At 39.5% G+C, this 25,957-nt stretch overlaps 1 protein-coding gene across 2 annotated transcripts in view; it reads left to right on the forward strand.

The window, feature by feature from the left end:
* Window positions 1-4,483: 4,483 nt before the first annotated feature.
* gramd1bb (GRAM domain containing 1Bb) overlaps window positions 4,484-25,957 on the forward strand; it is a 39,728-nt gene continuing 18,254 nt past the window's right edge. Inside the window, exons 1-3 of one of the 2 annotated variants that reach the window (XM_055225771.1) lie at window positions 4,484-4,893; window positions 8,329-8,418; window positions 11,038-11,064. In XM_055225771.1, the coding sequence (XP_055081746.1) occupies window positions 4,484-4,893; window positions 8,329-8,418; window positions 11,038-11,064 (527 nt within the window). Of the gene's footprint in view, window positions 4,894-8,328; window positions 8,419-11,037; window positions 11,065-19,139; window positions 19,482-25,957 lie in introns of those variants that run through there. The other variant, XM_055225772.1, reaches the window with a different exon arrangement.

Raw genomic sequence — 25,957 nt, forward strand, 5'->3', positions numbered from 1 at the left:
CTTCATATTCATTTTATCTTCAGTGAGAACACTTCAGAGTGCATCAGCGTTACGTAAAGACTTGATTAAATCTTTATTGAGGAGAGTATCGGTCTTTGATGGTCTGACGGTTGCGGGTGGACGCTTAAAAATATCACTTGGTTAACTTGACTTTGTAGAAGGTAATCAGTGGTGCAGCGTGCGTAAAGCTGTAATTAAACTGTTTTGCCTCAGTAATGCCCTGCTATTAATTATATATTCTGTATTCTAAAATGAAAACAGCTGGGGAAATTATATTCATTCATCATATATCTCCAAGCTTACTCCAAAACTACAGTAATATGCACATTTTGGATACTGGACTAATATGAAGTGATCTCTCCATTTTACATAACAAAATGTGACAGAGTTACAGGTGGAAATGTTATATGTAAAATACCATTACATTTATCCAAAACAAAAACAAACCTTTCAAATCTTGCTAATATAAAAACACATTGACTCAAACGTTAATCTGTTGTATATTCCATGCTCTTGTGAAGAATCCATTTGCCTAATCAGAGCACTTGATGCCACATGTTTTTTCATGAGTGTTAGTTTAATCACCGTTTGCATGCCTCTGTAATCTCCCCCAGGCTCTGGCATTGCACCGGCAGAGACACGGTGCTAAGAATAGAGAGCCACTGAACAATTGGGCTGAACTTTGATGGTCAGTAATGACACTGTAATCACATGAGGGTTATGTGCCACAGCCTGGATCTTTTGGCAGAGGTAGAACTTACAAAAAACAAATTGTTGTTTTGTTGACGCCCCCGGCTTGTCTACACGCTGATAGATACATTTAATTTCATACTATGGAACATTCCAGGCTATGCAATGACATACCATGAAGAAAAGCAGATGGTGGAGAAAACAGTACTCTCAATGGACCAATGAGTACAAAATATATGTTAATGCTGGTTTTCAGTATTATGTAACAAAGTACATTTTCAAAGTATTACTAGCTATGAATATCATGTACTTTTCTGTGGTTATAATGTCATATAATGGGATGAGACATATTTTAACTACGGCATTTGTGATAGCAAAACTGCTTTCTGTCCCTCTGTCTGTGCCAGCTGTATCAGCAAAGCTCCACTGTGGTTGGTCCATCTGTTAACTCCACTTATGTATTCTATGGCAAAGAGCAAAAGGCACAAGATGGCCTGACCATTGGGCCCCTCCTGCTGACTTTTGTATTTTGCGCTCTGCTCCTACACAGCACAGGTGTATCAACACGCCCCCCAGTTACACTGTTGAGTATTTCTCCCGTTGAATTATTCATGAGCATGGGACCACGACCTTGTTTTATTATGTCAGTACATGCACATTTTACTGCTTTAAAAATCCGTGCTTGTATGTTCAGCCATGTGCACCCATTCACCTGATTTGTGCTTAGTTCTGACCGGAGGTGAGACAAATGTGTAAACTATAACTAGAAACACTGTCTGGACTTAATTAATGCATAATTTTCTGTGCTTTTACACGCAGCCTGCAGGACCAAGTGTAAGACTCTTTGTTCCCTCATGTGCGGCAGCTTACATGTCCAGCTTACATTATTTATGTTTACAGAAATAACATACCCCAGACTGTACATATTGCTAAAAGGATGTTATATTATTAGTTAAAAAAAAAAAGGCTAAGTGAAGTGGCATCAAGCTGTTTTTATGTGCAGCTAATCATTGCATATATGGCACCAGTGGAAGAAGGTGACAGTTCTTTACGGTGTGAATTTACATTATAATCGGCTGCATTTAAACAAATTAAAACAAGCTTACCAAAGACTTAACCTTGTCAGATTGTATTAGCAGTTACGTAGGTCTGTTTTTACTTAATTTGAATTTAATTTAAAGCTTGGCTACTCATACTTGAACAAAGTGCTGAATGAACTGTTTGCGTAATGTTTGATGAAGCACCTTTAGATTACAGTACTCATAGTTTAGCCAAACATTCAGTAAGTTGTTTGGTTATTGTCCCAAAGGTGAAAGCAAAGTCTCTCATACAATATTTCAACATCAGTGTAGTTTACCGCAGGTCAAGGGCACTTTATTCATGATGAGTTGTTATGACTTGTTAACCTCCTGCCAGTATTATTTGCCTGAGTGTCCTCTGTGGTGCACTTGAGTGCCCAATCCCATTTTTATTAAGTCCCTTGATCATCTTCAAGATCAGACCCCTTTTCATAGTGTCTCCTTAAAACAGCTCCTCTCCACTGACACTATGGCTCCCGTCCAATTTAATTACAGTTTGGGATGTAGATTGGCTCCGTTTCAGCTACAAAGAACAATACATAACTCGTGTGGCCTTGTGTTGCTGTCAGTGGGAATTGCTACTGTTTTTGCCTGTTAATTACGTTATTTGCATATTTTGACATAAATGCTGACGTCTAGACTATGGCTGAACGAGTTGGGAAAAATATCTAATTGTGATTTTTCTAACAAAAGTTGCGATTGTAATTAGAAGTGCATTTTATGTTCTAACTCACATCTTAAACACGACAGAGAGTACACAAATAGGCCTATGAACTGACAAAACAAGAATCACGTGTATTTCAAAACAAGCTTGTGCAGATTTAAACGACAGAGTTAGCATTTTTAAGCAGAATAAGACAGATAAGTTTGTTGTTTATGATAACGGAAGAAATGTTGATTTAACCTTGCAGTACTAATCTATACATACTAGTTTTAGTGCTTTAGCTTTTACTTTCCAGTTTCGTTTACAACACCTTGGTTTTGTAACTTTTGTGACTTAAAGCCACCGAAGACCTACCTGATTTTTACTGTCCAGTGAAGTTCAGTGAAGGTTTTAATGTTTTCTATAAAGTTTTTTATTAATACTGGAGGGCAAAGGTAAACCAGAGTCAAAGTTGTTATGTGAGCGGTTTAAAAGTCTCAGCAGTAGCTTCACAGTTTGTCTTGTCTCTATATCAGCTTTGGCACAATGACTTTACCCCGTCTCCTGCCTGACTTCATATTATCTTCAGTAAGAACACTTCAGAGTGCATCAGCGTTACGTAAAGACTTTGTTAAATCTTTACTGAGGAGTGTCTTTGATGGTGTGACGCTTAAATAACTCTGGTATTCAGTAGTACAGCGTGCATAAGGCTGCCTCAGTAATGGCATGAACTATAACATAACTAGTTCATTTTATTGTATTCCTCACTTTCCAAACGCATTACCAGCAATCTCATTATTTACCACGATGAGTTTATAAATGCTTTCACAACTTTCAGAAGTCAGAGTCTGGAAAAAACTGCAATTTTTCTAACAAACGTCACGATTACGATTAGGTTTGCGATTTATATTTGGCATTTAAGTTTTAATAATACGATTCTGTTCAAAGTTTACATTTTAAACACATCCAGAATAATAACTGACAAAAGACTGCGATATGAACTGACAAACCAGTTCAAGAATCACATGTTTGTACAGATTTAAGCTTCAATGTTAGCTGTCTTGTATGCAGAGGATGTTGTTGTTTGCAGGTGAAATGACTGTACTTCAAAAATTGCAGCCCTGACGATCGCTAATTGCGTCCATTCAAATTGTGATTTCGATTTGATTGTCATGAATTTCACTGCCCTAGTCTCTTGTTTTAACCAAGTAATTCCAATATGGACACTGACCTTGAGACCAAAGTGGTTGCATTGATGAGTAGCTGATGAGCGGTGGTGAAATAGAACATGTGAGAGTGAGATTCTGGTTGTTTGTGTGTTTCATCAGTATCTTGTTTCCTTTGATTAGTATTATCAGCCGTGGGTGACGTGTGTGCATGTCTGTGTGCATGCATCCTCCTTCTTTCCTCTACTTCATTTTGTGTACGTGTTGTCTGTGTAATAACTTCATCAGCCTTGCCTGAACCTTGCAAACCCTGTCAACTCCGTTTAACCTTTAGGCAGTAACTTCAGCTGGACTGGATCACCACGGCAACCTACACTTCAACTTCAACTTCTCCTCCTTCAAAGCGATGACTACAACCTTCTAGTCGTCAAAGCTACATCCCCATCAATATTTAACGTCTTCTTGGCTGGAGTTCTGTTTTTGTAGTGTTAGCATTAGCGGCTAAGGTAACAGCTTGGACACGTAGCGAGGCCGATGTGTGAGCGGGTGTAACTTTGTCCAGGTAGCCATTGAGGAGGACCGGCGCAGGAGTTGAGTTTCAAGCCCTTATGCATGTTTCATCTACTTCTCTCTCTCAGAACAGAAGCCCCCTTGTTATCGCAACCAGTGTTTTTTTTTATTCTATGGACATTTTTACAGTCTGCTGGGAACGCTACTGAAATATAAAGCAAGGAGCAAAGTAGAAAGGCTTATCGGGACTACCAGGTGTGCTATTTTTTGCTTGGTCTTCTCTATCAGTTGGTGCTAACCCAAAACCAGTGCTTCTTTTGAGCAACTCTGCCTCAAGCTGCATCCATCCAAGTATTGTAACAGTGGGCGGTTGGAGGTTGAACATAGGGAGAACCATGAATGACACTCCGAAGCCTCCTCTCCTGCAGGTGAGCGTACCATCCGATGCCCCCGTCTACTCCGATGGGGCTAGAACCGCCGTGTCCGATGGCTGCATTCGCTCCAGTTCGTCCACGCCAACCCTCCGTCGCAAACGTTTCAAAATGCGGCGGATGAGGAACGTGCCCAGCGAACGCGACGCGGAGAGGGCACGCTTGGCCAAAAATCACCTGACAGCCCTGTCCCATTCGGGGTCTAAGGAGTACCTGCAGTTACCCTCCATAGAGATTACGCCGTCCAGTGATGAGGATGTCCCTTCGTCCTGGTCGAGCTGCTCCACTCCCAGTGCCTCTCCAAGACGTAAGAGGTTCCTGTTGAGGAAGTGGCTGAAGGTCAGAGAGAGGAAGGAGCAAGGAAGTGAAAGCAGGTTGGTATAAGTATGGTCCCTTTCATTTCAGTCCCCTTTGTCTTTCCTATTACCTCCATACTGCTACTAGACAGCTGAAATAACCTTTTCTCTTTAGGTCAGCTCCACGTGGCTATACTTTGTAGACAGTGTATTTCACCGACTGAGCAAATATTTCAAGCTTTTGTTGAGAAGCTGAGTTTGTTTTCCAAAATGTACCAACTAAATGGCTACGGATTATTACAAATTACAATAAATAAAAGCAAAAGAAGGTTGGACAAAGGTTTTTAGAATGAATATGTTTCACCACTTATCCAAGCAGCTTCTTTAGTTTTGACGCAGCAGCTGAAATATCTCTAACCTAAATAAAAAGAGAATTAAACGTGGCCATATACAGGTGACCTAACCAAACGAACGTATAATTTTACTCAATATAAAAACCTTTTTGTATTTATTTTGTGTAAAGGAGGGCTGTCTGTATTAGTTTCCATGAACAAAATAGACTTTTAGTGGGTCTTTAACACAAGAAATTGAGGCTACAAGCTTGTCATTGAGAATCTGAAGTAATAGAACCACAATCAAAATGAGTTAATCTCACTTTCCTACTTTAAAATGACTTATATCAGTGTCAATGTCATGCGTGGATAGATACAGCTGAAGTTTGTAGTGGTAAAATTGGCAACATAACACAAAAACTCTTGCGTAACACATTTTAATTAACTGTATTTTCTAATTCCGTAAGCCATTGGTAGTTTGTTTTTAGTATTTAGGTCAAGTGACAACGCTGTGTAGGTCATTTGATCGTATAGTGCCAAAGGAAAGGTCATTTGGGGCTCAGAATCAATACGTTTCCTTTAGTGCACACGTGGGCGAGATAGTGATATGAGAGATCCAATGTGTGCCGCTGAAAGGTCACAGGGTCAATACTGCTGTAGGTGCTCAAAGGCAGTAGTGCCACACATAGAGCCAAGGCACATGCAGCTGCTTAAATAAGTGTACTGTTGTGTCATGGTTAATATGGAGGATTTCTAGAAACTTGTGAAGAAAAACGCTGTGTGCATGTTCAAGTATATTGTTTACTTAATACAAAAGAGCTTATTTTAGGGATTAGTATTGACTGTTGTTGTCTAAACTATTCCTTTAAGTAATAGACAGCCTCATGAGTGGAGCAATGCCACATGCCAGGTCATCGTAGTAGTGTACTTTGTATGTTTTCTAACTAAAAGAGCAGTAATTTGAATGACGTGCATCTTTACAAGAAGATAAACACACAGAAATACACTTTAACTATATGTTTTTGTGTGTCCATGATATTCAAATGTCTATATTTTCATTGGCTTACAGTTCTTTCCACATTTTCAAATCTGCTTCTCTTCCCAAAACCTCCAACTCTACTGTTCTGGGGCAAATAATTCACCAGTTAATTTCAGTAGCTGTCCACATGGCTTTATATCTTACTGCATAGCGCTGTCTGTCACTGTGGGCTTATATTCACTAGTGGGATCTGGATAAGCATCTCATAATATTAAAACAAAACAACAAAGCTTGCCAGTCTGTTCAGCGCCAATGGAAATCGTTTTTAAACATTAAAAACTAGACATATTCTCTGGTTTATATTCACCTGCTGCCTGCGTCTACAAGAATCTGTCTGTTTTATATTAATAAAACTCTTGCATTTGATGAGGTTGTTTACCAAGACAACCCCACTAGGATTATACTCGAAATCTCACTTTGAAATACCACAAACCTTTCGACTCATCATGTGTAGCTGTTACAAAACCTCCCATCATTTGGGTTTACACTTCCGTGATGGATAACCAGGCTAAAAATGAGTCGATGTAAGCACAAAACAGTAATCTTGAGTCAAGTTATATGTCAACCTCAGTGTTTTTAGTCAGACCTTGTCAAATCTTAGACGCGTAGTGCTTTAACTTTAAACTAAACTGTCTACTTACTGATATGATTATGAATTTACTATTGAACTGTCCTGAAATAAGTAAATTGCATTTAATTTTGTAATAATATAGTTGCTGCTTTAAAAACCTCCTAAATACGAGGTTAATGATGAACAAACATGGCAAACTACCATTTTATAATTAACAGAAAGCACGGTTCATGCAAAGCTCATAAGGTGTCTGCATTCTCACAAGGAAGCAATGCTGTAAGTAATTATGCTTTATAGTCCGGGATGGTTTAGATTCTTCTAACGTCAAGTCATTTTTCTCTGGTGATAGAAATGTGCTTCTTCTTTTTCTATCCGCCGTGATGATGTGATTTTATTTGTATTGCGTCACTGTGTTTCTCTCCGTGCTCTTTGGTTTAGTCAGTGTCTTATGTTTCGTTGGTTTACTGTTATTGAAAATGTCTAAGGCTAATAGCAGTTGTGCTATTCTGAGGGAGTGATCAGGCCATCCTCTGTCAGGCTTCAGTGCTTCCTCTCTATCCAAACATTAAATATTTCACACGACCATCTCACACCAATAAACACAGTCAACAAGGACGTCATCTCCAGCCTCTTTTATTGCACAGTTAAAATGTCATTCATCAACTTCATGAGGCTTTCTTCTGTATTTAATAGAGCTGTATGTGTCGCTTGCTTGTGCTGTGTGCTCCATATGCCTGTTTTTTTACATGCACGTATCATTTTCAGTGAGTGTTTTACCTCAATTGCCTATGAGTACTACATTATTTATTATAGACCAGAGGGTTTGCTAATACAAGATGAATAAGCATGGAATATATGAAACACATGTGTGCTTATAGGTACATTTTCATATTTCATTTCTTATATTGGCTGTATATGTATTGAATATGGGATCGTTGGGACATTGCTTTCTTTTCTTTATCCCACATGCATCAAAACATGTATCCACAGTACACCCCCATGTCCCACAGGCCTCACAGTCCTGTGCTGCTGAAATCAGATTAGGGTCCCCTGCTGAGTAAAAGACTGAAGTAATGAAATTGTGTCCCAGATTGGCCTTTTTAAATTCATAAGAGGATAAGGAGAGCTCAATAAATATTAAATATTAAGACACTGAGTTTGATTGCTTGAATTTACTGTCTGTTTCCATTTATAAACATCTTCTTGCTCTGTCATTTATAGGCATCTTGTTTTTGTCAAGTGCTTTTTTGTTTATGACTTTCACTCATTCTGCTCACCGGTCACTGGATGAAAACAACTCTATGGTTCAGAGCCATCAATATTACTCCCTCTAGTGTACAAAGTGCTGCTTTACAGCATGAGCCCTATTTTAGCTAATAATGTGTAACTTTAAAAAGTAGGATTAAAAAACATTTACTGAGCCACGTTTTAAACTCACTGACTAAATAATTACAGATGTATTTCCAGGCAAATTATGGAAAATACAATGTGTACAGGAAGTATTCATATAACAACTTTGTTAGCTGTAATTGAATTGTGATACTAACTCTATTTATTTCTTTTTTTTTCAGCAGTCAACAGAGCAGTCAACAGAGTAGTCAACAGAGCAGCCATGAGGATGAGAGCAGTCGCTTCCTCACTCCACTGATCAGGGAGGAAAGGTAAGATTTTTATGTTTTTAATGTTAAAGGATTAAATGTTGTCTCTTTAATGTCCTTTAGATGTTACACAAAAAATATATGTTATATTATGTAAGTTATTTTTCATGGAACAGAAACATGAAGAGATCATATTTTAAGTGTCCACTAGAGGGCAGTAGATGGCATCTTTATGTTTCCCTCTTTTATGCGCCTTATCCAGTGTTGGTCCTGAAGTCTAGTCTAGTCTCTATTGTTTAGTTTATCTGGGAGCACAGGTGTGCTATGTTATTTTATAACGAAATATAATATTCCCAACTATTCAGTATACACGGTATGATTTTTAAACTTAGAGTTATTTTTATAAACCTAGTCTATAACTTGACTGCGTTGCAGTGGCCATGAGCAGCAGTGACAGCCCGGTGTATATGAGCCGTTCTGGAAATCTGTAGGTGTGTGTCTCCTCAAAATATGACGTGCAGCTAGACTTTTTCTGTCAAAGTAGGAACCGTGGAAGAAGTTTGACTTTTGGAGTTTTTCTTGTGCATTTAGATTTGGGATTTGTTTCAGGAACATGTATGTTTGATAAGTTTGGCAAGAAGATTTGGAATAATTTACTTGTTTAACTTATTTTGTTCCTAGTTTTAGCCCAGTTTGAATCCAAATGTAGACCTGTAGTCCTGGCCTAGTATGGACTTAGGTCAGGGTTTAGTCCCAGTTTTCTTCCAGTTTTGATGTGGTGATTGTGGAAATGTGAATTCACTTTTAAACGCTTTGTTTGTCAAATTTACCATGATTTTAACGTGCTTTTTTACATCTTTCAAACAAATTACATGTTTTATTATTGCTAAAAGATTTCCTGGATAAACATTCTTATAGTGAGTTCGCCTCTCAACAGATCTGGTCTCTAACTTGTCCTGGTTACATCTTTAATGCCATACTGTGGAACATTCCAGGTAAAGATATAACATCTCCATGGAGATGTGCAGGTGGCAGAATCCTCCAGCTGAAATGTTACATAGTGTCCCTTTAAACCCAAAAACCTATTTTATACCATTAACTTCATTAGAGGCATGTTTAGTTTTCCCTTCTCACCACCAGGTCTGTAAAAGTGCACGATTTAACCCTTTAAGATGCTTTTACATCACTGTAGTCACCCCCCTCTGTCTGCTACACCTCCAGCCCCTCAGTCTTTTGGCTCTAGCTCCTGCGCACTTCCTCTTGTTGTGCCGTCAGCTCTCTCGTCGTAGAATCTGGAGCTATTACATCTCTGGGAGTGCGTGCTTGTGCTTGCTGTGCTGCCGATAGCTCTGTAGACTTTGGCATGTGCAGAGGCTGTGGGGAGTGGAGCGTTGTGTAGCCGGCTTTAGAGGGCATGTCATGTCTCCTCTGCAGGTAAAAACCGCTGCATACTGCCTGATGCTGCTCCAAATGTGTTTTACCTCTCTTACTGTTACTGTGTGCGGGGCTAAGTTTGCTCTCATCATGTGCACAGCAACTATTAGCTCGCTGATGTAGCAATATGCTGAACACTGCATGTCAAGCTGTGGTGTAAGTGCAGATCTATGCATATAATACTCAAATAACAACGCTTTCTGATCCCACATTGATCTGTGTTGGAGGAGCTGGAATGTCTATATACTATGCAGATTCAGGTTATGTAATTTCAGGCATAAATGAGTCATCCTGTACGCATGATTGACTATGTAATATCCATTATCATTATACAGACAAGGTGCATTTATGGGGAAGACGCTGACACTTATATTACATCGTGTTTGAACCGTGGAACTTCGAATATCCAGGTCACCCCATGACATTACTTTGCTTTGTTTATTTAGTATTAATAGTACGGTGAAAACAAATGACTTTTCCTAAAATTAACCAATATGTGTGTATTTATGTTACGTTTTAGAAAATAATTATGAAGAATTACTAATGCTAAGGTAGATGCTTATAAAGTAAACACTATAGCGACGTTATTATTCTATCGCTAAGATTCAACCAAAAACGTTCCACCTCATTTCTTAAGGCTACCAACCTTCTAACGGTCTGAACTGCCACGCTATTTGTCCTATTTTGAGGTACCGTGGGTGGGTATATTTGCACAGTCACATACGGGAAAAGCCAACCCATGGTAGAAAAAAATACTCTTTTTAACCTTAAATTATTTCATGGACAATACAGCTCAAAGTTATAAGTTACTGTAACAAATTGTGTTTAAAGGTTCTATATTACGCCAAATTGACTCCCTGTATTATTAGTCTGTCTACGTCTCCAAAGCTCATCGTGTTTTGTTCCACTTTGTGATGTCATGAAGTGGTAGTTTTCACCTTAACAAATGCCTTTTAACTTTTCTTTAGTAGAGACTGGAAAATCAAGGCCTGAAATTATACAAATAATGATTTTAGTGGGTTTCTGGAACACAGTGGGGCACTTCCTGTATCACCACATGACATCACAAGGTGGAACAGAGTGTTTTTGCTTTGAGAAAGTCAAAATGTGCAGGATTTATGTGTTAAACATGTGTAAATGAAACAAAACACAGCATTTTTGATGAGGAAACAGCATTAATATAGGACTTTTAATAGTTTACAGTAGATACTAAACTCTTTTTTTTCTCTTTTTCTCTTTTTTTTTTAGGTCGGACAGTGCAGTGGAGAAATTGAGGTAGGCCTACATTTCTTTCATATTTGTTATTGTGGGTAGTTGTCCTGACCAGTCAATGTGCTGGTCATTTTCCGAGCTTGTTGTGTGAGTGTGTTGTGAACGTGTGAATGCTGAAGCGATGAATACAGTTGCAAGCTGTGGAATGCCTTTGTTTGGCTTTATTGGGCAAATAACATGTGGCACAAAGAAAGCTTGTGCTGTTTTTGGAGGTTCACCAGTGAGCTGTGTAAATGTGGGTACGAGAGGCAGGTAAGCGGCTCATTTTGCGCTGGAAAGGTTTTTTTAGGTGTATTTTTTGTACTTTCTGTTGACCTGGTATTAAATTATGTACACTACCTTCACCCAGTTTGGAAAATTCAAGTTATGTAATCAAGTGTGCTGCATACAGTAGTTCCACATATTTCTTGCCCAAATCATTAGAGCAGTTGCTTTTGTAATATTTAAGATTAAGCTCTATTTGTATCATGATGAGTATGAGGAGATTGATGCGTTTTTTGCATAGGGGAAAGTGTAAATAATGCATGAGAAAAGCTCTTCGGCTGGCTGCAGTAAGCAAGACTGACATCTCAGTTTGCATGGCTGAAAGAAAGGTTTGGAAAATAAATAATTGAAGTAAAAGTGTTGCAGTTAGAGGATCCTTTGAATTGAATCGAAATCACATTTTGAAGTTGCACAGTTATGAAATCTAATGTATTTGATTAGCAATTAAGATTTCAGTTTTTTTTTCAAATTTGAATGCTCCTGGATTTGTTGAAAGTATGTTCTGTGAGACCTGATTTGCTTTGTTGCTTCCAGTGCAGCCCTATTTTTAAACTATTTGCATGTTTTTTAATAAATATCAATGCAATATATTCTGATCTGTCCACTATACAGTTTAGTTGCATGAAACATTGATTTGTTCTTGTGGTTAGAGGCTCTTTTGGAGGTCATAAAATCTGATCCAAGTTCAGCATTCCCCAGTGTGCTGACAGTCGCATAACCTGATCTTTGTAGATGCAGAAATATACTATAGAAATACTGTGCTGATAAGTCTTTGCTACAGGAAGAACAATACCAACAGTCAATTTACACCAACTTATAGGGTCAGTAATGGTGATGCTGCTTCCATTACTAAGCATTTGCAGCTACTAACTATTCAACCAGTGCCATTAGAACACGCGCTGTTTATTTGAGTTTTCATTGTGTTGCTTTGAGTTTGATTTCACTTTCAGTTTGACAAACATCCAGGGCTCCCACCTGTTTTTTGAGGCCAATAGTTCGACTGCAGGAGAGAGAGTCAGGCTGATAATGAGGTGCATGAGGAGGTGAAGGACTACCCTTATCAAACACAGCCACTCTCAGGGCACCGGCTACAGAGGCCAACCCACACACCATGCCCCCCTCAGCCAATCAGAGTGCTCGCATCCTTGACCCATCCTCCCCGCTACAACTGCTCTCTACAGCAAAAAAAGATGCGCGGTAATATCGTTGGAGATGAAGCTGTCAACCTGCACTGCCAAATTATAGCACAATGTAATCGTCATTTTTAGCTTTTTTCAGTATGGATTTTGTACAAATTGAAGAACATGCAGGATTATCAACTGAAATTTTACTTTTTACAATGTTTTGCGACTTATAACCAGTACAGGATCGACCAAAAAATGGTCCCTTGTCCTTATGAGGGAAGGCTAATTTAGTGTGGATGGGTGCAGTGATTGTGAAGAGGCCATGAGAGCCAGGAAAGAGGCGAGGATGGTGTCTGCCTGTTCTCCGTGCACTAACACAAGGTCAGATCCTGTTTCTCTTACTTTGTCATCATTTTTAGAGCGTTTTATCCAGTGTGTTACAATAGAGGCACAATAGGGTTGATAATACTGTTCAAATTAATAGTAATACACTGATTACTTAAGTTTGTGAGTAGTAATTTATTAAACTGTTTTATTTACAGTGAGAAAATACGTTGTGGTCTTGATAAAATCCGTTATCTATAAAGTTCTGTAAAGTAAAGTTCCCAAGTGCCATAATTAGGACCTGACCGATAGGGGTTTTTTCTGGGGGGGGCCCTACAATTTCGACTGCAGATATAGCAGATATAACAGCTGATGGACATATTTAGCGTACATTTAATTATTTTAGATGTGTTTTGAGCTCTTCCAGGAGAAAATATTATTGCTCACCATTTACACTCATACAATATTGCCACTCAACACTAAAATTAATCTACATAATCACTGCAGTTATCAAGGAAATTGCTTATGTAATGGAGAATTCCGTCTTAACTTATGAAAAATCACCAAATCTGAAGCTCATTACTGATCCAGACACTGACAGAGACTGACGCATTGACTCAGCAGAATAAAGCCCTGGTTTGAATACACATTGGAGGATGATGTTCTCCTGTGTGAGGAGCCCTTCGACCTGGAGGCTGTGCTCAGATGCCCAATACCAACAGGGGGCGCTCCAGAGCCAGCTCCTGAACACTGCATGCAGGAGAAGTCTGCAGCTCCCATCATTAGGCCACCTCCTTCCCCCGAGGAGAGCGTAGAGTTTCAGGAGGAGTAAAAGCTCCACTGGATGAGCAGGTCCGGATCAATAAGTCCCAAGAACTGAGTCTGAAAACCCAGGAGAGACTAACCAACCTAAAAGACTTTAGCTTAAACAGGCTCAAAGGACTCTCCAAAATACAGAAGGCGAGCTCCACCATCAGATCACTGCTAAGAGGGTATTTGGAAGTATTTTGAAATAAAAATTAGGTTAAACTAAACACATGTCTTCTTGTTCAAGTACAAAAAGTGAATAGACTGTACAGCAGTTGAGCAGCTTGTAATTGGACTCAACATATGTATTTGAAAAAGTAAAAACAATAACAAGCATTCATCGTTCATGCTAGTTCATATAAAAGCTTTATGTGCTTCAAATTAAATGATTATTCTATTATTATTATCCTTTTGCAATCTGATGAAATATTTCAGAATAATCCTACATAAAAGTTAAAACACAAAGCTTTAATAGTCATTGTCTAAACGCTCCCAGGTAATAGTAATTCAGAATAGTTTTAGATGGTAATTGGTATAATCTGATCACCTTTGATGGCACCTTTCTCTTTTTATAGAACTGTAACTACACACTCCTCCTGTATACACACAGTTTTAATGTAGAAAGAAAGTAGATCCACACAACAGAAGGGCTCTGAGGAAGGGCTTTGACCCATAATGTGGTGTTATTGAAAAAAAATATATATAAAAAAAACAATAAAAGAGAGCTCCAAAGAACTGCTATGTGGATCTACTTTCTATATCCTTGTTTTTGAACCCAGCATACAGGCTTAACACTTTTTGGATGTGCGTGTCTCTGCCTACATAGCACTTAATTTTAATCCTAAACTCTAATCCAGTAATGTGTTTGTAAGTTTACTCTTGGGGCGTGTTAAATATGTATACTTCTGCGTGGAGCAAACTTGCAACAAATCCATCGTTGTCTGGCTCACAACTGAAGTTCACCATCTGGTACACAATTTTCTTTCTTTGTACTGTACTGAAAATCTAAGCAATTTTCTTAACAATCACAATCTTAAGGACAAAATTGCTCTGCGTTCAAACGACAAATACATTGAAAACTCCAAATTTAAGGCTCGCAAATACGTCTTTTTATACGAGCTACATTTTGCCTAGTCATCATTATTTGAGCGGCGTTGTTTGTGACCAGCTGTGGGTGTCACTGTGGACGTCGTAGGTGTGATTCATGACATATCCCTGTCTCCTGCAGAAGTCTTAGTTTCGCTCCTGTTTTTATCCCGGCCGGACATGTGCTCACAAGGGCCCGGCTGCAGATGATATGCCATGCACATATGCCTTTTTAATGGTATCAACACTAAATATAGCCCCCTCTCCTTCTCTTTCTCCCCCCCCTTTCTCTATCTATCTGTCTGTCTGCAGTTGGAGTTGATAGCAGCCCATTAGTCGGCTCAGTTTGGCCATGTCTTGTAAGTGTAAGTGAGGCCTGTCTGCTGCTGATGCCTGGGCATTTCACACTCCGTGACCATTATATAAAATTGTACTTCAGAAAACACTCAGATAAATATAGTATAGTTTAGTTACGTAACCTAGAACATCCCACAATTTTAGATTTTCCTCTGGTGTTTATTGCATTGCATCTGGTGTAAAACATGCTCAGTTCATTGAAATATAAATATACTGGGATGCAGACTAAGATCTCTCACTTTGGACACTTGAATATATATTTAATTTTGCTGTATTTTTACCTAACAGAAAGATATGCAAACTTCAAAATTGGGCTGTATCAAAAAAATGAATTGAGGTTTTTTGGTGTTTTTTCCCCTCGTTGATCGATCACAATTGCAGATTAAAATACATTAATTTTTTTACAATATTAATTTAATGAACTTGGCAATCGAGACTTTTAATTGGTGCCATTTAACACAAAAATTTAATTTCCCCCTCCTAAGTCTGAACTCTTCTCCAAACCACCTGCATTTACTACTTTACTACTTTGATTGAAAAGCTCCAACTAGATTATAAACAGCTAACAATGACTGAATCACAATCTTTATATTAAAAAAAAAATAAAAATAAAAAATTGCACCGCTCTAACCTAAAGTACACTAAATCATTAGTGCACCTGAGGCATTTCAAAGTGCAGTACAAAATCATTCCAGTAGAGGGAGCTCTGTCAAATTAAATGCTATAAAATGTGACTTGCTCTGTCCTGACTCATATTTCACAGAGCTAAGATCCTGGAAATGAAGCCATACAGTCGCATCATTTACTGAAACACTGTCAGCATTGTCCCCTGCAGCAGCTCAGGAGACGGTCAGGAGTGGGATCTCAACATTATTGTGGTTCTTATATGATTCAATTACATCTGTAGTAGGCGTGTTTCTTGTACAAATGCTTTGAATATGTGTAGTGATTTGAAGATATGAGAATATGCATTGCAGACTTGTTGAAAAATGCATACAGTCTTTTTTTTATAAACCCAACAAATAGTTTTCTTACAGTACTTGCATTGACAAGCAGTACAAGATAAGTATTTTTTAAAGCACATGATGTAAGCCTAGTCTTAATATGCTGTTTCTAATTCTGTTTTAAAATCACAGCACCAAACACAATTGTATGGAGTTTAATGAGAAACCGCATTGCTCAAAGGACATAGTAATTACCAAATAAGGTCTTAAATAATACAAATGATGTGATTCAAATGCAATCTAAGCTTTACAGTGTATTCCGTTGTATCATCCTTATCGATTTCACATTAGACTTCATCGCTTAAGTAATAGTTAAGTGAAGGTCATCTTGAGGCCAGGAGCGTTGTAGGGTTATGTGTGCGCGTTACTAAATGAAATTGCCCCTGAGCAACCTGATCTCACCTCTGCATGCCAAATGTGTAATCCTGTGTCCACTGGTGATGATGTCATTTGGAGTGATTTCATAATTGTGTGACGCCAAAGCTTATATAATTAGCTGCATTGGCATTTCGATCGTTAGTCGTCCAATCGATACTGTGCTGCAATAAAGGTAGTGTGGGGTACTTGGGTAAAAGTTAATCATATGCTTTAGAAACTATTTAGCTAACAGTTTTAGCGATATGGTAAAGAGGATGTAGCATGATGTACGCTTGCTGTCATGGTCTTGGATTCAGTTACTTTTTGTTTGGAGAAATAGTATGTGTATGTGTATATAGTATGTTTTCACCTTTGTTTTACGCATTCGAACATTAAGATTCAGTGCGTTTTGAGAACTTTTGTTAAAGACATTTTGTTAATTTTATATTTGGACATATAAATAGTTAAAGGTGCACTTTTCTAGAAGGTACACCACCTTTTATTCCTTTGGCTGGAATGTTCCTCTACTATGACATTAAACTTCTTATTCAGTTGCTCAGAAATACCTTGAAAAACTTCTAAACTAAATTCTTACTGTGAATGGCGTCGCCTCTGCACAGATCTGACTCATAACACCTACATGTCTCTGTTTCTCAATGCTGTGGAACATTCATGGCAATGCAAAAACCATGGAAACAACTCTCAACTTGTTAAAAATTGCACATTTGATGTATTTTTCTCATATCTTCAGCTGTGGATAAATCTAACCCAGGAGCCAACAAAGTCAAAAGAGTACGACAGCAGCATGTAGGTGGTATAAAAAGCAGCAAACTCCCACTGGATACAGGGACACCAGCTGAACCTGGCGAGTGTCGTGATATTATTTTTGTGAGGCCAGGGCAGTGTTTTTGTTGAGCTCAGGGTCAAAAATATGAGTCAGCTCTGCTTTATCTTCTCTGACTTTAGTGTGGGATTGGAAAACACTGTGGGTAATACAATGGTGTTTGCTCTGCATGCAATTATTAGAGTATAACAGTATATCCCAGCATTCACAGTGCCCACACGTGCGTATTTATGTACACATGCTAATGCCGTTTTGAATTTCTAAGAGCTTCGGGTAATTTTATATTTAAAATGTAAGTAAGATGCATAATTAGTACAGATTGTATTCACAATTTTAACATATTCGCTGTCATCGCATTAGTAATATCGTCTGTAATTGTCTGTTACGTGAGACAAAAACTTGTCCTTCATATATTTAAGATCTATATTCCTAAATTAACAGTAACACTAAACAAGCACTAAGCAGTCAGTTGATCAATAATAGTAGTTCAGTGATTGTGGTTTATTGGTAAAAGCATAATCTCCCATTGTGTTACCAAAGTGACCATCAGATAACAAGTTTCGTTTGACTCACAGTATAATCCAGATTATCAGACAGTGCTATTCTTAGACCTTATTGAAAAATTTCTAGAATAGATTATGGTATATGTTTGAAGAACTGAAAAGCAAAGCAAATATCACATGGCAGCCTATTAACCATAAACAAATACACTGTGTTTTACTTATGCCTTATCGTGCTTTTTTTTTCTGTTTGTTTGTTTGTTTTTCCCAGTGTAAAATGTATATAACTCAGCAGTCAGCAGAGGGCATCAGGGGGAAGGAAAATGTAGCAAGCCTTAATTTATGGAGCTGTCCATTCAGCACCACTCTATACTGTGTACTGATACTGTTTAGTGCATACATTGGCTAAAAACATGCTTTGATCTCATGTAATGAGACATTACATATAAACCATACTATGACGTATAGAATTGCATTGGGTTACTTTTTATCTGATCTACCTGGTCATGCGGCAGATGGTCTCCAGATGGGGGACTGTATAAAGCTTGTATCACTTGCTGCTTTGCCCTGTGGGATTACATTCTCTCATATAGTTTTACGTTTTTACTGGAGGTGATATTTGATGGTAACGCTCTAAGAACCAGTTTGTGCCATATATCTAGGCATGGAAAACATAATATTCTCACCTGCCTGGTATGTTTGTCATATACACACATGATTTTCCTCCTGGCAAATAGGCCACTGTCAGCTCTAATTAAAGTGTGCATCTCTCCAGGCCTGTCATTTTTAGCTCAGCAAGACTCAAGAAACTAATTTAATAGATGGTGTTGCAATTCTGTATTTCCCACATTATGGCAGCCCCACATTTGTCTTGTGCAGTATTGACCTGAGTGAATGCCATAAACACATGAATACCCCATTACAGCCAGTGCATTAGGAGATTAACTGTGTTATCTGCTGACACTGATCAGGAAAGTCCAATACGGAAGCAAAGACCCCCCCCCCTCCTCATGTAAATCTTACACTGTCTGTTAGCACAAAGGACAGTGCCCAAGTGCATGTGGGTCAGTGCTGTGCAGTGTTCACATCATCTAATACAGTCCTGTGCTGTCATGTCCCAGTCCTGCAGGGTGCCCCAGAACTCTGTAATGTGGAGAGATAGTGAAAGAGAATCATCTAGGCAAGCAGATAGAGCACAGGCTGAGGGAGGGGGAGGGGCAGAGGAGGAGGGAGCTGTCCTGCGCCTGCTCACTGTGAGCTCAGAGAGTGCAGCTTTCATCTGCAGCAGAGGCTGAGGCAGAGTTTGAGCGAGCAACACAAGCTCAGGGACAGTGCTGCTAAGTGCTGGAGGGAATGCTAACAGGCCAATACTGTGTGTGCACTTTGTACTTCTGCTGTTCTGCTGCACACGGCAGCTGGGGCTGTGCATGCCGCACATGTCACCTCTTTTCTTTTTGGGAAAATTGAAGAGTCCTGGAGATGTGAGAATTTTTGGCACAAGTGTCTAACACTGCGGCACCAAAACACGAGCACAGAAATGTAACTTTGAGGAGCAGAGCAGTGCAGTGCCCTCTCCTCACTCTCCATCTGTGGGCTCTGCCCTGGGCTTCTGTCGGCATCATGCATGGGAGCTGAGGTTTGGGCTGGCTGGCAGTCAGCATGCAGTGGAGTGATTGGGCCGCCCAGTGCCCTCAACATGCAATGGACGTCAGACACTCTTCACGGTACTAATGAAAGGCTTCAAGCTTGCTTGGTAAGAATAACATGGGACGTGTATGTTTGAGTGTGTGGAGCCTAGCATGTGTAAACCCTACAGAGGCTCGTGTATAAAATGGTATTGTGATTATGTTGATGTTTGCATAGTTACTACATTTCCATAAAGTGCAGTGTCAGGGTGTATCGAGCCGTGTGCTGTGTTTCCCTGCTCTTTGATGAGGGCAGAGCAGCTGAGGAGAGTGCTCATGTGGATGATGGAAAAAGAGCATGAACAGGCTCCCTCAACCCTCCCTAGTTCTGTCTCTCTTTTTCTTTTTGTTTGTTGTCTTCCCACACATACAAACATATGCAGGTAGTATGGTGTGTGTTTAAAGTGGGTTAATTGGATAACTGGTTGTCAGACTTTCTACTTTTTACTTTTTTTTAAGTTTCTTGTCCACTTTGTGTGACAGCACAAAGGGGTGAAACTAGAGGCAATGTTTATGTCTATGGATATGTATACGATTCATCTCCATCCTCTATTTGTGTACATATGTTTGTTCTTTTTTATGTATTTAATTTATTTTATTTATCTCCCAAGACTAAACGTCAAAGCTGTCGGTTCTCCATAGTGCTCTTGCTTGGCATAGTTTACGTCTCATGTGACTTTGTCACTTGTTGACTGTATGTAGTACAGTATATAAAGCTTGTTTATACTTTTATTCTATAGCTAGTGTAATAAATCTAACAAGTTTTTATTTCTTTTATCCCATCCATCAGTTAGTGGCTCGGGTGGTGCATTGGTTCTCTTGAGTTACATGCTGAGCTGTCATCAGTGGTGGATGCAGCAGTTTATGTGAAAATATGGCTTCACAATTAGGGGTTTCAGCAGATATTGTGATGTAGTAGCTGATTTAACAACGTTGTAAATTATATGACTGAGCTTGATGCAGAATTACTCACACTGTACAACAATTATTAACACTCTGAAAGCAGCACCACCATTGTACCATGTTTGCTCTTGACGTGACATTTGGTGTGACTTCAATCTGTGCTCACAGCACATGGTCCAGATGTGCACACACAGCCGGCAGCAGCAGCACAGACACGTGGCCCTGTCCCCTTTCTATACTCTGTGTGTGTGTTTATGTGTGTGTGTGTGTGTGTGTGTGTGTGGGTGTGGGTGTGTGTATGTGTGTGTGTGTCCTCTGTCCTCATCTTATACTGTGTGTGGGGGTGTGTGTGTATGTGTGTGAGCGTGCGCACGTGTGTGTGTGTGTGTCTGTCCTCTGTCCTCATCTTATGCTGTGTGTGTGTTTGTGTGTTTGTGTGTGTATGTGTGTGTCCACTGTCCTCATCTTATACTCAGTTCAGTTCAATTCAATTTATTTTTGAAAAGCCCAAAATGACAACAGCAGTTTCCTCAGTTTCCTCTGAACATGAGAAATGATTTAACCAACAGAACGTTAGAAAATCAACAATGAAACAGAAACAGACAAGCAAATTAATGAACAGAAAACAAGCAAATGGATACCGTGTGTGTGTGTGTGTGTGTATCTCCACTGTCTACATCTACTACACTATCATTATACTGAAGAGGTCATGTCTTACCTGTTGGAGAGTAAGTAAAGATTAGATTACATATTACACATTTATATAATTATACAAACATATAGGCCAAGCCAAAAAACTAGTTGTCTTTATACAATTATTCAACTTGGTATTCTTTATTTGTAGATTCACACAGCATGAGAGTTGAAACTGTAAGTGAGGACTAGGAGCTTCTGTCAGTAGTCAGTGGGACCAGCTGGTCATGTAATAATGATGCCAGAGTTACAAGATGAAGCAGACCCAAAGTTTGTGAGACTAAATCTGCTGCATGCTCCAGGATGAGGCACTGCGCCATCACTGGGCCACAGTGGACTTCCAGTTTCACAGCAGGGCTCTGCACAACCTGCAGAATTGTTTCCCCTTTGGCTACAGTTATTAAGTATCTCTGCCTCTCCTCCGTCTCTCTCCTGTGCCTCTTTTCTCTCTCTCCTCTCTTCTCTCTTCTCTCTTTCTCTCTCATCTGGCTCTGGCTCTTTTTCAGCACTACCTCATTCCCAAAAGCCATTTGTCATCTCTGAGTACACTGTACATTGTTACTGAATATTGTTCTAGTGTTTGCACCAAGCATAACCCATACGTTACCTTATTGTAGGAAATCATTTTCAGAAAGAAAAGAAACCATATAGTTTGCCGAAAGACATAAGTAGGTTATTTATTATTGGTGAGAATCACAATTAGTGCCTCCTAAATAGAACTTATTCCTGTCCATCTGCTAATGGACCAAATGTGCATAGTGTATATTATTATTCTTCTATTCATCTGTCTAACAATAAAGTCATTTTCTATTAACTCAGATCCAGTTTATCTGCTCTCCCAGTGGCGCTGAGATCACATTTACACTATCATCACAGTTTGTGTTTGACAAAAGCTTTAGACACTTTTCTCATAATGTAAAAGCCTGAACACATGTATCCACAATGCCACATTTTACTGTGATCTATTCATTAGATTTTGAGGGCTGCATTTGTACAATATGTGGGAGAATATTGAACAATCTGTTTTGTTACTAAAATATATACTTCCCTATTGCATTTTCTCATTTGTATAATATTTCTTCCTTGCTCAGAAACACAAGCTCATTTAGTAATCCTCCAGTTGGTGAACACTTAAATTACTGCACTAGGGTCATATGTACCTTGTTTTATTCACGTATTCATTTCTTTTAGTCCACACTAACTCCCCATATGTCCCTTACCTGTTTGCCCAGCCTGTGTCCGTCCTGCTGTATCCCCACAGATGGTGGTGTCCTGTCTCAGAGGAGCAGTGTGTGCCACGGGAGCTTAATCTGGTTGCCAGTTTCCTGTCCCATCTTAGCTCCAACACCACCGGCCCACACAACCTCACATCACCTTGAGACTTTTTTATCTTTAAATTAAAGGAGAGGCTGTATTTTTCTTTGATTGGTCCACGTAATTATTTAAATTCCCTTTAGTCCAGTTGACTTGCAGTGTTGTCCTGGTTTTTATGTATTTATTTCATCATGAGGAGCTAAACTTAATGCTTTCCAACTGTATTTTCACTACAGACCACATATCAAAATATATGCATAGATTTTTTGCCCTTGGATCAGTTTTAAGTTAAGTTAGCAGGTAAATATTAGGTTTGTTGTAGCAAAGATCACCTACTTTTTACTGAATCTAGTGTTTTTACATCATCCTTTTATTGTAATGTCCAATTGCTGTCCTATTAGTTTACCCGTGTGGATATATTCACCCTTCCATATGGCAAGTTGCTTTAAAGTGCTGCCTTACCCCACTCTGACACAGGGGAGTGTATCTTTACAAGGTTTATATGGAGCAGCCTTGATAACTGCAGGATAGAGACACAGGGATCCTGACAGACGTTTCCAGACCAGTCAGGCGTGGCCAAACTGTGGTTGCTCTGACAACTTTGTAAACAGTAGGCCTTTTAGAAAAAAAAAAAGAAAAAAGATAGGCATACTCCAGTTACAATATTACAGTGCAACATAAATATATGTTTATTATTGTGACTGGTGTTGGTATTTGGATGCCAGTTTTAGCTTCCATAATCGTCATTTGCATTTCTACTTTGTTTAACTGAGCTATTATTTGCCATATATTGTGGTGCATCTACTGCTCACCCGCCCTTACCATTGTGCACTGTACCATTGACCCTTTGAATTAGGGATGTGCAACTAATCAAAGTTTAATCGAGATTCGGTATTTTGTGATTAACAATGATCAGCTCGGCTCGTTTTAATCAAGTTGTTGGTAAAAGCTTGTGGTTTGGAGTAGAGTTCAGACTGGAAATTTGACTATTTTTGGGTCAAATGGCAAGTCTGTATTATTTATGTTCAAGAAATTACAATTGAAAACCATTTGTACTATTTTTAAAAGACAGAGCAAAATGAAGATTGATCAATATGAGAGGAAAATGTGTTTTTTGTCATATTGTCCAGCTCTACTTTGACTATACCAGAGGAGTGACAGGAGTAAGATCAGAGTTGCCATTGCTAAGTAGGTCAGCTGCTGTATTGAGTTGGTGAAGGCTTAGCTGCACAGTGTAGTTGAACACAGTGGAGCAGAGCAGCTCTTTTGTTTTGCAGCAGTTTGCCTGAGCTGTGTACTGCCTCAGTCTCTTCCAGCACTGCCAGAGCTCCGGGGTCAAGTCTTTCCGACACTAACCCGTCACTTCATTGACTCTGCTGGAGAAATAGAGACCCATAGTCATGTGGTCATCTGTCGGCTAGAGCGATGCACCCCTCTCTTTCAAAGGTTTAATTTAAGAAGGCTTCTATTTTTGTACTTTTTTAATCCTGTGATCATACGAGGTGGTTGAAAGGTCATCTTAATTTACATGTGCATCCTCCTGTTGCATTTATTGCCTAAACATTATACTGACTATGCATTATTTAGTATTTTTCTGTGTTGTACTCTGTTGTTACACTGTAATTAAGGACATGATTCACACTACTCTACAAGTCAGACTCAGAAATGACTTACTGTCCCATAGGAAAATTTGTCTTTGGCCAGAGTGCAAACAGCTGCAAGCGTCTCTTACAGGGGCCAAATAATACTGTTTGAAGTGTGTTTACTTGTTACTGTACTGGTCCCGAGGTAAAACGACCTAAATGCCAGTGATGTCACCCCTCCATTCATGAAACATGTGAATAATTAAAACTCAAGCAGGATCATTGCACCCGCACCAAGACCAGCAGGAATGTAAAGTGAAAGCCATCTCTTCTCCTTCATTTGCTCCGCTGCTTATCCTCCCTCCCTCTCTCTCCTCTTGTGTCGCTCTCTCTCTCTTCTTCTCTCTTTCTCTCTCTCTCCTATAGCGCGCTCAATCTTCTTCCAATCTATTGTCAGTCAGAAGCTGTGAAATTCCCAGAATGCAAAGCAGCAGGAGAGGATTGTGTTTGGAAAACCCGCGGTCGCTGGTGTAGGAGGCAGGTGATGCGTTAGCTCAGGCGAGTCAGAAGATGGAAAGAAAATGGAAACCTGCTAGGAGCACTACAGCCTCAGACAGATGGAGGAGCAACTACAAATCCGCCAATGCAACAGTAGCATACAGATCTTGAAAAACACTGTGGGTTTTTTTTGTATTTTGTTAGCTTGCCGTGGTCCTAGCATGCTCGCGAACTTGTCCACCCCTTTTTTTCCCTCCATCGCTCACTCGTCTTCGCACCACACCCCCTCCCTCCCCTCTCCCTCAGCTGTGATGCCTCATCCATGGCTCCCGCTGTGTGAATGAAGCCATTTGAAAAAGGTCTGATCGCTGTGGAGCGTCTCTCTACATGGCGACATCCAGGTTAGTGCAGACTGCAGAATTACATAAAGTCATCAATATGAAGTCCTGTCTCCTCCGTTCACGTTCAGTGGACAAAAAGACTGCAACTCGTCCCACTGTTGCCGACATGCTTTCTTTCTAGCAGGTGGTGGTAAGCTTGTTATTAGGAGATCAGTGCTGGCCAAGGGAAGATCAGTAGTTCTAAGCCTGCTAAAGAAAATCTCTCCATCCCCCATCTATTTGTCCAGCTACATTTCTCATACAATAATAGCGCTAACGTTGTGTCGGTGTGGTGCGTTCAGGGATGATCCGTGTGTGGCTAACAGCTCGTTACAGACAGTCTGCCCATAGGAGGACATGGTGGTGCTGGAGTGTGTGACAGTGGCTGACCAGGCATGCCGCTGTCTTCAGGGCTGCTACGGAGAGCTGTTGAGGGACTTTCATGAGGGGTACGACAGACTGTTATAACCGCAGATGCGTAGGTGTGTGGATGTGTGATAGTGACAGAAGGCTGGGTGCAGTGGATATGTTTGGTTACATAATGTACGTGGATATAGGTTTACATGTGAAATACAATGATAGTAAATAGTTGTGTTGTAGCATGTCATTTTAGTCATTGTAGAAGTTTTATTGCTGAATATGAAGCCCTCTGTCTTAATGGTGATGCACTGTGCCGTGTTTACCTTTGGATCTCTACTGTATGCGCATTGAGTGAGGGCATGCGCATAAGTGAGCTGTACATGCAAATCCTCTGCTGTGTTTTGGTTTAGAGATGATCATTGTTTCATGCAAGTAGTTTGGCTTATGTTTTTATTTATTTATTTTTGAATGTTTCAGTATCAGTATTTGTTACTCATTTATCATTAGGCTGTTAATTTATACTGGATGCTCTCTCTTCACCAAACTTACTTTGTGACTTGTTTAGGTAAATAAGTGTCATGCCCAAGCGTCTTGCTTTTGAACAAAGCTTTGTCTTGATACAGTCAAGTATGAAACTCATAAGAGACATACATGAATTGTATTCTAACCTAAAGACAAATGTGCATACACATTGTGCACAGTGGTTATTTAGCTCCTTGTGGCCTGTTGAAACAAAGTGCAGCTGAAGGGCCAGTGCCAGATGGGTATTTTCCAGGGTCAGCAAAACTGTGAAAACCATGAGGCCCTCAGAAA

The sequence above is a fragment of the Periophthalmus magnuspinnatus genome, chromosome 13, assembly GCF_009829125.3.
Source record: "Periophthalmus magnuspinnatus isolate fPerMag1 chromosome 13, fPerMag1.2.pri, whole genome shotgun sequence".
In the NCBI taxonomy this organism is placed as follows: Eukaryota; Metazoa; Chordata; class Actinopteri; order Gobiiformes; family Gobiidae; genus Periophthalmus; species Periophthalmus magnuspinnatus.